This window comes from Stomoxys calcitrans, chromosome 5 (assembly GCF_963082655.1).
Source record: "Stomoxys calcitrans chromosome 5, idStoCalc2.1, whole genome shotgun sequence".
NCBI classification, from domain to species: domain Eukaryota; kingdom Metazoa; phylum Arthropoda; class Insecta; order Diptera; family Muscidae; genus Stomoxys; species Stomoxys calcitrans.
Window position 1 is genome coordinate 65,737,745 of NC_081556.1, and position 12,966 is coordinate 65,750,710.

General features: G+C 38.1%; 1 protein-coding gene across 2 annotated transcripts in view; it reads right to left on the reverse strand.

Moving 5' to 3' along the window:
- Positions 1–1,064: 1,064 nt before the first annotated feature.
- Positions 1,065–12,966, reverse strand: part of LOC106083357 (uncharacterized) — a 303,300-nt gene continuing 291,398 nt past the window's right edge. For both annotated transcript variants that reach the window (XM_059370091.1, XM_059370090.1), the window contains exon 7: positions 1,065–1,450. In XM_059370091.1, the coding sequence (XP_059226074.1) occupies positions 1,323–1,450 (128 nt within the window). In that variant the 3' untranslated portion in view covers positions 1,065–1,322. The remainder of the gene's footprint in view (positions 1,451–12,966) is intronic.

Genomic DNA, 12,966 nt, shown 5'->3' on the forward strand with positions numbered 1-12,966 from the left:
AAATTTTCTCTAGCGACAAAATTTAACGGTAATTTCTATATTATAGGGTATTGCAGGATATTGTCTTCATACCATTTCGTTCGATGCTTTATATTCAAAGAGTAGAACAACAATGAACTTTCAAGAGAGAGGCAAAATATGTAAAGTTTCCAAAAAAACATTCTACCGGCTATCCGCATCGCGATTTCTGATTCGCCAAGAATCTTCATCAGGGGAATTTGTCAAATGGATCATGGGCTCTTTAAGACGACTTGATTCACAAGCGCAATAAAAACAAGTAAAATATTACTTCCCCCATTCGAATCCAACTTATCCAACAATGCCAATTGCAACAAACAAACATAATTTTGCTGAGCTTATTTGTTCTCTGCACTGCGATCAGCCACCGGCTGATGCTGCCAGTGCTGTTTTGTGTATACAACACATGTGACGTGCCTTTCGTTTGGCTGGGGGTCACGAATGGACTTCATTTAAAAAGTGCTTATAAATACATTAATACAAATGAGTTAAAGTGGAGATCAGTACCTTTAATTTGGTGTATCGCACATATGTATAGCAATGCTGTTTTTCTTTGAACAATCCCTTCAAACTTCTCTTCCAAAACTGGAGGGCAGAACATCAAATAAATGTAGTCAGGAGTCCGGGAACGGACCTCGTTAAAAAAAGTGTGCATAAAAATTGAACAATCATTGAACAATCCTTGTAGTTTCCATCTTCCCTTTATTGCATTGTTTCGGCTGTAGAGCATATGGAAACCTACCTACGAAGCAGTGTGAATCGTTTCCGCGAGACAATTGCCTTCTTTTGTATATATTTTGTATATGACCAACAACTGGCATAGTAAAAGTTGACGCAAAGCCGCGCAAACCGTTGCATATTTTCTTTACTATAGTATAACATGTAAGTTATGTAACTTATAAATATTTATTACTTGTTTTTGTTCTTGTTCAAATTTCAATTATATTAAATATGACCAGGCGAAATTTAATACGTTTCATTTGTTTAATACTTACCGAATAGCCTTAAATGACAAATCAAATACAAATTATAATGAAGACTAAGTATTTTGAAAATAAAAATATTTTTACTTTATTTAATTAAAATTGTTTTATAACTTCAAATACCATTCCGAGCGACATGAGTTTAAAATGTAGCCAATATTCGATGACATCTAAATTAGTTTCCGAGAAACTTTTTAGATAAGTACGACTATTTTTTTTCAAATTTACACAACAAAACCTTTGAGTGCGTTATCCTTTAAAATTGAAATCATTTTAAATAAATTAAATTTTATTAAATAAGTTACAGCTACCCATTCCGGATTATATCATAAACTTTCTTCTGGCATAGACGCGATAACTCACCGCTACAGCAATATGGACTAAATGCGCATGATATGATTTTGTGGAAGACCCAACGTGCCCGTGATACATTGCTGCTGGATTGTCACCTGAAAAATACTTTTATTTAATACACATAAATCTAGTTGAGTTTGCTGACTATTATTAGGTTGGGTTTAAGTGCCAGTCTGCAATCAGGCTTAGAAATTTTAATCCAGCGCAATATCACAGAAAGAAATGGTTCATGTAAATAGTTTTAAAATAATTTGGTTTAAAAATAGGCACAATTGCAAGTGTTTAATAAAATTTACTCATCTTTAATGTATGGCAATTTGAATTTGGAAAGAAATTTTTCTAAATCTCAATTCTATTCAATAAGTAAAATATTGCTTTGAAAGACAACGATTTTTTGAACTAATCTTTAAAGTTTCCTTATCTTCAGTTCAACATTTGGTTGAAAAGAGGGTGCGGATATAAATTCGTCCTAAGCCACTATGTATATACACCTTAGCCAGTAATCTGCTCGCGGTGCGATCTGATTAATAAAAAGTAACCAAAGTAACTTGCAAAATCCTTAATTATTTTCCATTCCACGCCCCTAAATTGGTTCATGTCTGGCATTGTGTCCCTACCTAAGTACCGGAGTCAATTAGCCGCGAAAGCCGGACAATGACATAAGAAATGTTCCAACGTGTCATCATCTTCCCCACATGCGCTACACGTGCTATAACTTGCCGTACCGATTTTACATAAGTGACCCGTAGCTGTACTGACCTCCTTCTTACTTCCTTTCAGTAATAGCCACGTCATCTCACGATCTGGATCCCCCTATAGGGTTTTCGACATCCTACCGGCTGTTTCGCTGTTCCACAGAGCGTTCGTTTATTGACGGCAGTCCCCTGGCCTTCGGTGCCAAATCGTCTGCTCTTTCATTCCCCCTTTAAGGCCCGGCAACCAAACGATGCAGATTTTGCCATCTTCAGGGAAGGCGTTACACTCCATGACTGTTCGTGACTTTACCGTCCTGGTTGACGTCCTCGCGTGAATACCACACCACCTTACGCATTGTGTGATTGCCCTGATCTCTGCCTGCAGGACCATATTACGGTCAGGCAGTCGAAAGCAGATCTCGGTCCCGAGTTCCCAATGTAGACCCCCAGGCGCACTCTGTCCTCTAGCATTGATGCATCTGTATAGCATGATCGCCCAGATAGCAATACCAAAGTTCCGTCAATCGAAAACTGTACCTCTGGCAACTGAGTCTTGCACTCCAACTTAAGTGTCATCTCAGGTATGCGATCGGAAACCTCTACTCATCCTCTACAATCTAATCCTTTCGTCGCCTCGATTATACCGAGATGGTATGACGTGCTCATATCCTCAATCCATTCTCCCATCGCCTTAAGTCTCATAGCCGCAATGGCTGCCTTACACTTAATCTGTATGTCTATGGGTCGGATACCAAGAATAGTCTTCAGTCCCCTAGAGGGCGTGGTCCTGATTGCTCCGCCTATGCCAAGACAACTAGTTCTGTGAACCTGGTCTAATCACGTTCATGTAGAGCCAAATAACAGAAAACAAAATTTTTGCATGCTCTTAAATCAAACCGTGTTATAACGTATGAATCTGTGTACAGACGCATGCAAATTAAAAGAGCAAGTAAGTGGATTGCAGGGCTGATACATTTTATACATTGATATTCGTAAGTTCAAACGCTGTAGGATTTAAGACGCTTGGAAAAAAATTATAAGTCTCTTCATGGAAAACATTTGAAAAACATGTCATGGACCCACAATTAATCCACCTGTTCCTTAGCATATGGTTTATCCAGTCTCTACGGACCTGGTCTACCTGGTACTGGTCTAAGGATTGGATCAGTGTGTCGGTCCGTACATTGTTCAAAGCCCACTCGATGTCAATGCATACTGCCAGTGTGTACGTTTTGGCATCGAAGGATTCTCCTATGTTATGGACAACCTCGTGCAGGGCAGTCTCCACCGACCTTCCCTTGACATAGGCATGTCGTTTGTACATGAGCAGTTCGCTGGATGTCCTACTCTTTATCATGGTATCTACAATACGTTCCATGGTTTTGAGTAGAAAGGACGTAAGGCTTATAGGCCTGTAGGCCTTTGGTGGCGCATAACATGCGTTGCCGGGCTTAGGTTTATATACCACCCTTGCCCCCTGCCAGGCTTTTGGGGTATATGCAAATTCTAGGCACGGTGTGAAAAGAGTGTAACGACTGAAATATTCCGTAAGGCTTCCTTTACCTTAAATTCCGCAATGATAAGCCTTCAATCAACGTCATTATCCCAAAATTCCGGTGTCTTCGTGAGTCCCGTCGTATCCTGGGAAAAATGCGTTTTCATCAAAAGCCTCAACATTCCTCCTTGTCTCTGCTCCCATGTGACGACATTAACGTTTAAGTTTGGATATGGATTTTTGAGAGAAGATTTTCCATCTTGGCGGATAAACAAAGGATAAAAGAAAAGAATCCGCTGTACAGAAGCCGTTATACAAAATTCCAAATCGTATAATAATGAGGCCCTCCTGAGACTCAAGAAGTCAAGATTCAAGGTCTGTTTATATGGGAGCTATATCAGGTTATGGCCTGATTTGAAACATATTTGGCACAGTTGTTGGAAATTATAACAAAACACCTTATGCCAAATCGGATAAGCATTGCATCCTCTAGTGGCTCAAGAATTCAAGATCCCAGATCGGTTTATATGGCAGCTATATCAAAACATGAACCGATATGGCCCATTTACAATCCCAACCAACCTACACTAATAGGAAATATTTGTGCAAAATTTGAAGCGGGTAGCTTTACTCCTTCGATAGTTAGCGCGCATTCGACAGACAGACGGACGGACATGGCTAGATCGACTTAAAATGTCATGACGGTCAAGAATATATATACTTTATGTTGTCTTAGACGAATATTTCGAGGAGTTACAAACAGAATGAAGGTCATAGCATAGCATGTCTAAAATTTCAACCAAATCGGATTATAATAGCAAAAGAAATGAGATAGGAATATCGGTTTATCCCGATTTGCACTAAGAAGTGGTATTCGTGCAAAATTTCAAGTGCTTAGCTTACCCCTAAAGTTACTCCTATTGGACAGACGGACAGTCATTTCTAAATCCACTTGATATACCATTACCATTAAGAATATATACTTTAGAGGTCCTAGACCCATATTCGAATGTTCAAATTTAAAACAGCACCATAAGCGTAGAAATGGGTAGGCTAAGCAACACTCAGAAAAGTTTTAGCCCTCCCCCCAAAATTTTAAAAAATGCTTTGTGTTCGACAAAGAATATCCTATTTTATTACCATTCAAAGGGGTTTAGCCTCCAAAAAGCAAGGCTGTTGCTAATGGACAGAACCTATGTATACTGAAAACGAAGACAAATATACTCTTTGTGCTCTGAGGGGGTAACCGTCTATATGGGGACAAAAGCGAAGGTTGAACCCATGTGTCCCATACTTCGCATTGATGTAGAAGCAGCTTATACAACTTATCATTCTAAACTTCGTTATCAGATAGCATTATTTGTGAAACCAATAGAGTCTTTAGAGCCAACAGGAAGACGGACGAATAGACACACGAAAGGACAGATGAATCTTACTTGACTGTTTAAAATATTCATAATTGAATGCACAGCTATGACTGAGAATGCGCCATAATATTTATAAAGACTCCAAAAGTCGGGATTTTCCCATATTTTTCCCAATAGTCGGGAACCAGGACAGCCATATAAAATCACCCCCAATCGCAACCTTTTGGCAAGCCTAGTGGAAGTGCCGGGAATGTCAGTTCTATCCCTTCCAGCATCCTGCACTTTCGCCAGCCGGAACATATTACTCTGTCTCCTTCGTCGTACCCCGTATTGCTTTCTTGGTCTTCTACTGTCCACATCTTGACACTGGCGGTGTCTGAATCTGAATCGGAAACACCACCTTTACTTAAAGGCTGGGGACGAACTGCGTATTCCTCTGGTTTATCAGTCTCTTCCTCAATTGTTAGTCTGACGACTAGTTGTGCGCTTGCAGTATTTCACTCGACTACAGGTGCCAAGGCATCTACACCTATAAGTGGGGAGGACAACATGCTACGGTCTGATGCCACCACCGCAGTTGCTGGGTCTTTGGAGTCCATTTTGAGCCTACTTTCGTAATGGGTACATATTCCGAGAAACGGTTACTCTATACTCAAATTGAGTAAGCATGTGCGAAAAATTCATAACATTTCTTCAATTTGAATAGTTACTTAAAATATGTAAAAGCTTTAACTAAAAATTTTGTAAAAAATATACATTAAGAAGCGCAACCATAACTTGTTATGAATGCCAAAATTTGCTTAATGTAATTATAAATTTCTTCATTACATTAACTTGTACTTTTCTTTGTTATGCACATGTATTTACATAAATTACTGAAAATATCATTTAGCTTTTTTAAATATACTTGTCAGTATTAACATTTACACATTCAAAATATAAAGACATAACATATTTTTTGCCAATCTAATGACATATTTTTGTCGGACATATACAATGCTGCTGGCACTTTTTAGTGAAAAGTCTTCAAAATTAAGAGAAAAAACCACAAAATTGTAATTTTTTCTGAAAAAATGTCATATTATTTTCATATATAATGGTAAAATCAAATCAAAATAAGAAAGAAATTTTGTCAATAACAAAATTTTCATCTTAAACAAACCTAAAAAAATTTTTCTCCAAAGAAAAATTTTTCTTGAAACATAAAACTCGAGGGAAATTTCTCCAAATATTTAAATGAAAACAACATTTCAATGAAATTAATATAAACATATGTCTTCAGAACTACATTCACCGGTTAAAACTTAGTATTTAATTTAAGTTCGATTTTTTTAGAATAGAAATTATAGCTTACGAGAATGTGTGTGAATTTTAACAACCGTTTGGAATTGAGCTTAACAAAGACTTACTAATATCTATTGGAATAATTTATCACAAAGCTTAAATTTCTATCATTGAACCTTCATAATCCCTCCTTCAATCTCTAGGATGTTTCAATCTGGACTTAAAAATGACGGATCCAACTAAGTGCGTTTGTCTTAATTTAATAGAGAAACATTTTCCCTCGTGGCAAGGAGCTTTGCTTCCTGTAAAATAAATGACACGCCAATAAATTTATCACCAAAGGAAAATGTATTTTCCGCAAAGCACTACTAAGCCACATCCATGACCTATTCCTTCACAAATGGGAGACTTTTTTAAATTATTTTTTCAGCGTTTATTTACAATTGGAATAAATTATATATATTGCAAAAAAATAGAAAATATGACCAACAGTAAAAAGTTTAGCGTGACCAAAGGGCATACTTTTTTGCACACTAACTTAAAAGGCACGCAGTTCGAACGCGGCTATAAAAAGGAAGATCCCTATCATTGAGCTTAAATTGGATAGCACTCATTGATAAGTGAGAAGTTTGCCCCTGTCCCTTAATGGAATGGTTTGGGCAAATTTGCATTTTGCCAGTGCATACACCATTATTCCAAAATGTTGATGACATGACCATACATTTTTAATACAAAAAGGAGCGAAACATTTAAATAAAGTATGCCAAAATACCTGCACCGATGACTGCAGATAAAAGATTTTGAAGTAAAAACTTCTTCATTTAATTCAGTATAATTCCTAATGCTTAAAATCTATTATCCAAAAAAAGTAATCACGAAAAATGCATAGTACCAGCCTTTAAAGGCAAACAAATAGAGAATTTACTTCATTATTTTTCACTAGCTTGCCGGTCCTACCCGGTTTTTGTACACCCTCGTTAATGCAATACTACCAAAAATCCATGTTAACACTCATGAAGTCTACATAACTGCACAAAAAATTTCAAGATTCTATCCTATTCCGTAAAGTACACCAAAGAGTACCGACAATACATTTTTTACGACTTTGGTATGCCTTTCTCAAAAAGATGAAGTGTCCAATTTGGACATTTGTTGCTCAATCTGTAAAGAAACCATAAAGTATGTTTTAAAACTTAATGTACGAATTATACGAAAAATATTAAAATATTTAGTTACTCAATATTTACTGTCAAGGTGTACTTGTAGCCCAATTTTGAGAGTTATACCATTTTGTACGTATTACAACTTAAATATACGAATTTAAAAAAAGTCTTCTACCCAAAGACAAAATGCTTCCCATTGTAGTTGGTGGGTATTGCTATCTCTGGCTCTCCTTTTCAAAGCAAATCTCCGATCATTGAGCTCGTCTCGAAAGAGAAACAAACAAAATTTAAAAAAACTTTTAGTCGCCTAATACATATTTTCAAGTTGTACTTGTATACCAAATTTCAGAGGTCTAGCTCAATCCGCAAAGAATATAAGTAATAGTACGTAAAGTAGAACTAATCTACCTTTTCCCATTATCCATACGTGCTTTTCTACCCTGGTTTTTTTTAGATTCTACACTTTAATGTACGAATTTCACAAAATACTTCAAGTCGAGTCAGCATATACTGTCAAGGTGTAACTGTATCCCCGAGTTTTGAGAGCTTTAGCTCAATCTTTAAGAAAATTAGTACCGAAAGTTTTGAATTTCAAAAATATGTTCCAGTCGTCCAAGATATACTGTCAAGGTGTAGGGTAGGTTTGGTAAGGTTGAAAAGAGGGTGCAGATATAGTGTCTCCACTTAAGTTGTACTTTTTCTCCATAGCTGTCCACCAAACTAATGAAGCGTAAGCAAGTATTGGTTTAATCACGCTCCTGTCGAGCGAGTGGACTATCCTTGGATTCAAGCCTACGGCCCGCCTATATAGTGCTGTGAGCCTTCTCAGTACGCTCTTGAAGGTGGCACTTCTAATTCAGTATCCTGTCCAAGGAAACGTGATGCGTTAAATTGATCCACCTTCGTCTTCCTCGTGAACAGGCATTTTTCAGCCTTCTCTGGGTTAACACTAAGACCTCTGGGTCCAGCCCAGCCATATGCCATATGCAAGACTCTTTCGGCCCTTCTGCATAACTGGTTCGGATCCTTTCCCCTTAAAAGTATTATAGCATCGTCTGCATAGCAGACGGGTTCAAAACCCTCCTCAGTCATCATGCGTAAAAAAGTGCGCGAAATTTTGTTTACATTTGTTTGTTTGGCGTCAATTTTAATATGGGTACCACATGTATTGAAAGAAATTCATTTAACAAACCGAATCAACGCTTGTGATATGCATCTTAAACGCAATGAATTCGATCCGTTTTTAAAACGAATCATACAACAACGTTAGTCGAAAACGATCATGGTCCAAGCATGGTGAACCAGCTCAAACCACTTCAAAGGCTGATATCCACCAAAAGAAGGTTATGCTGTCTGTTTGGTGGGATAGGAAGGGTGTGGTATATTTTGAGCTGCTTCCAAGGAACCAAACGATTAATTCGGATGTTTACTGTCAACAATTGGACAAATTGAATACAGCCATCAAGGAGAAGCGACCAGAATTGGTCAATCGTAAAGGTGTCATATTTCACCAGGACAACGCTAGACCGCACACAAATTTGGTCACTCGCCAAAAACTGAGTGAGCTTGGCTGGGAACTTTTGATGCATCCACCATATAGCCCTGACCTTGCACCATCAGACTACCATTTATTTCGATCTTTGCAGAACTCCTTAAATGGTAAAACTTTCGGTAAGGATGAGGCTATAAAATCGCACTCGGTTCAGTTTTTTGCAGATAAAGGCCAGAAGTTCTATGAGCGTGGAATACTAAATTTGCCAGGAAAATGGCAAAAGGTTATCGAACAAAATGGCAATTATATATTTGATTAAAGTTCATTCTAAGTTTTATTAAAAATGCATTTACTTTTTTTTAAAAAATCCGCAATTACTTTTTAGGCAACCCAATATTTACTATTTTAGCGGATTCGCTAGCTTATGGATAAATAAAACGCTCTTAACGATATATGGTTTGTATTTTAACTTTGGCCAACATTAACACCCATCCGAAATAGTCAAATATCAACAAAACAAAAAATCATTTTAATTTTATATAAACGTTTCTTGGAGTTCATAAATGTGATTTTATTAAAATCTTTAGCAATTTTTGCATTACAGAACGTTTAATCATTGAATACATATTTTGCGTTCTTCTTCTTAGTTATTTTTTCTATTTTATATGTTCTATTTTATACACTTACCAGCTATGTCATTAATAAGCGGCGATAAGAAACATTTTTCTACCAACAAAATAAGCGAGAAAATCCTCGTAAAATAAAACAACCCTGTTGTCGTTGTTCTTCCCCGCAGCAGCCAAGATATATTCATTTACAGGTAGTGGCAGTTGCCCAACAACAAAATATTCAGTGCACTATCTGTCAAAATGAGTGATTAGTGCAACTCTGATTTTGTGTATGTAATTAGTTCGCACCTTTTTTCGTTGATTGTGTGTAATGTTTCTTAACTATAAAACACACACACAAACAAAACTCGTTGACAGATAGTGCACTTTGCGAGAAAAAATTGTACTCAGCTGTTTACGGTACACTACCTGGTAATTATGTCATGGCAGCAGCCACTACACTTAGCATAAGAGCATCTAAAAAAAAATAAATGCAAATGCACACGTAACAGTTTGCAGCCGAAACAATTATCTGACGTTAATGCTAAACAACACTAAGGTCACATCAGTCGCTTCCATAACACCCTCGAACATTAAACATTTGGCCTCCATACTCTCACCTATTGAATGTCACATAATTTGATATGAAATGGATCGCGATTGGGATAAATTTCGGCACAAAATCTTAACGTTTATTCCTTCTAGACCAGAAAAGGAAGTGGAAACTGCGGATGATATAGGCATAATGGTCAAGCGGATCACGAAGGCTCTGAATGACTCCATTGTGTCAGCATGTCCTGGTGCCAAGCCAAGAGGCAAACGGCGACTGCCGACGACTCTTCAACTCCAAAGCCATAAGAGCACCACATGTTTGGGACATCTATAAAGCTGAGCTAAGAAAAAATATGGGCGAGCTGAGAAAGACTCAGAACAAATCCTGGGTCGATTTCTGCAGCTCCGTGGATGATACATCTGAGGCTCTAGGCTAAGGAAGATTCTGTCCTCAAGACCTATTACAGTGGGGGTATATTCAGAAGTCAGATAGAGTCCACACAGACAATGCCTAGTGAAGAAACACTAGAACTACTCGTTAATACAAATATCCCGGGAAATTGTCACTGGTATGCATTCGTCGGAGGTTATTTGTGAAATTGTGTCCTAGCCGAAAATCCTTTGGGCGATAATAAGTTTCGACTCCTTTAAATCACCGGCTCCTGATGATATATCACCGGTTGAATTACAAGCAGTGTCTGATAGACTTGTTCCTTGGTTATGGAGATATACTCTGCTTGTATCAGCATATCATATATACCTGTGGGATGGTATATATGAAAGCAGGAAAACCTTACCATATGAAGGCGTCTTTTTAGTCTGTTATCCTTTATGTTGAAGACTCTTGAGAGATTGATAAAAATATCTTAGGGCAAGGATCTCTGGAGATCGCCTCTGTCTCGGTAGAAGCATGCATATAGTAAAGGCAAGTTCACTGAAACAACCCTTCACCACCTAGTCGGCTACATAGAGGGTTTTCTCGCTGTCAAGAAATATACAATGGTAGCATTTCTGGACATTGAAGGTGCTTTCAATAATGTAAAACCGACGTCAATCATGCAGGGGTTGAAGTTTCTGGGCATTAACTCTACGGTAAGAAAGTTTATTAATGCCTTACTTACTTAAAGATGCATTATGGCAGGCTTGGGATCTGTGGATCTAAAAAGATGGGTCAGCAGAGGAACACCTCAAGGATGTGTACTGTCTCCTCTACTTTGGAATATAGCCACGAACAATATATAATTATCTCTGGAAGAAAAACGTGTGTTGCCGCTAGACATTGTTGCTAGACCAATTGCTGCGACCACTGCCATCAGGCTAAGGGAACTTTCTCTTTGATCATGTGGCGACTACGGACACTACGTTGTCCTTGATGCAATGTCCGATGTTCCAGGCAGTGTGTATTACACCCTACCTGAGCCGTGATAGAAACGATTGGAACTACGATATGCCTGGTAATAGAAGTTACATAGACATCTATTCGGGTGGTTCCAGACTGGACGATCAGATGGGCTTTGGGGTGTACCCGACCACTGCAGTGTATATAAAGCGGAGATCCTTGCAATTGAGGTAGTGGTAAATTAGGTAGTGGCAAAGATGTAATGTCATAACGACGATTGGCAAAAATATCTTAGACAGCCAGGCAGTCATTAAATCGCTGGAGAACGTATTTTTTAACACAAAAACCGCGCTCGACCGTTGCAGATATCTCAACGTGATGACTGCGCAGTTCAAAATTTACCTGTTCTGGGTGCCGGGACTAGGAACTACCTTATACAATCCAGGTAACCTGGACCAGTCCCGAAGGACAACGAATGATAGATGGCCACAAAGAGGGGGCTGTGAGCATTCCAAAACTATGTGGCCTAATCTAGACTTGAAGAGGTCTACCGCTTTGCTGTCATTGACTAGAACAGACGTCTCAGTCATAATGTCCGTCATGCCAGGTCACTGTCTAATCGGAAAACATGCTGACAGACTGAGGGTTGTAAGTAACGCCTTTTGCAGAAGCTGTGAGAGCGTCGAAGAAGAAGAGACTATAGAACACCTTCTATGTGTGTGTCCCGCATTGGCAGTCCGATGGAGTTACACTTTAATAGGTTCTCATTTTTTGAGAAGCTGTCTGATTTAGCGGCTTTTTAAAGCGATCTGGATGGTTCAACGGTAGGAACTAGAAGTCAACTTTCTTCTCCTGTTCTTCTGGAATCACAATGGGCGAAAACGCCTAAGTGAGACTGATGGCAGACTGCCACTTAAACCTAACCCATCCTTGATATGGACTGGCACAAATGGTTGACGCTCAAAAGAAGAAACAACAAATTGATGTGCTTTTTTTACTTTCACAACTCCGCCGTCGTAACGCATATTCTATCTCCAGCATATTTAACTTTTACCTATCCTATTCTCATCTACTGCTTCCATATTCAACACCTTTGCAGTAATTATGGTTTCATGCTCAATCCCTCTCTCAATCTAACTGTTCTCTCACTCTCATTATTTGCTCTCATAATATGCGCTTGCATACATTCATACAAATAACTGGTGCCTAATTAAATGAGAAGCAACAAAAATTTGTGGGTTTAGTATTTTTTGTTTGGTATTTTTTAATACCTTAATGTATGAATTTCGTAAAATCTGGTCTTATCCAGTTAACTTTTACCTTTCCTACTCTCCTCTACTGTTTCCATATTCAACACCTTTGCTGCAATTATGATATCATGCTCTATCTAACTGTTCTCACACGATCACCTTTTGACTGCTCTTATAATATGCCGTTGCATTCCTTCATACAAATAACAGGTTTTACATGTTTAGATACATTTTTTATTATTTATGCATCTTTTTTCTCCACCTTGAGAAAATACATGTGAGCAACATCACTAACACCAAGACAAATTTAACAGGTAAAAGCAGTTGGCCAACAACAAAAAATCGAGTGCACTATCTTTCACATCT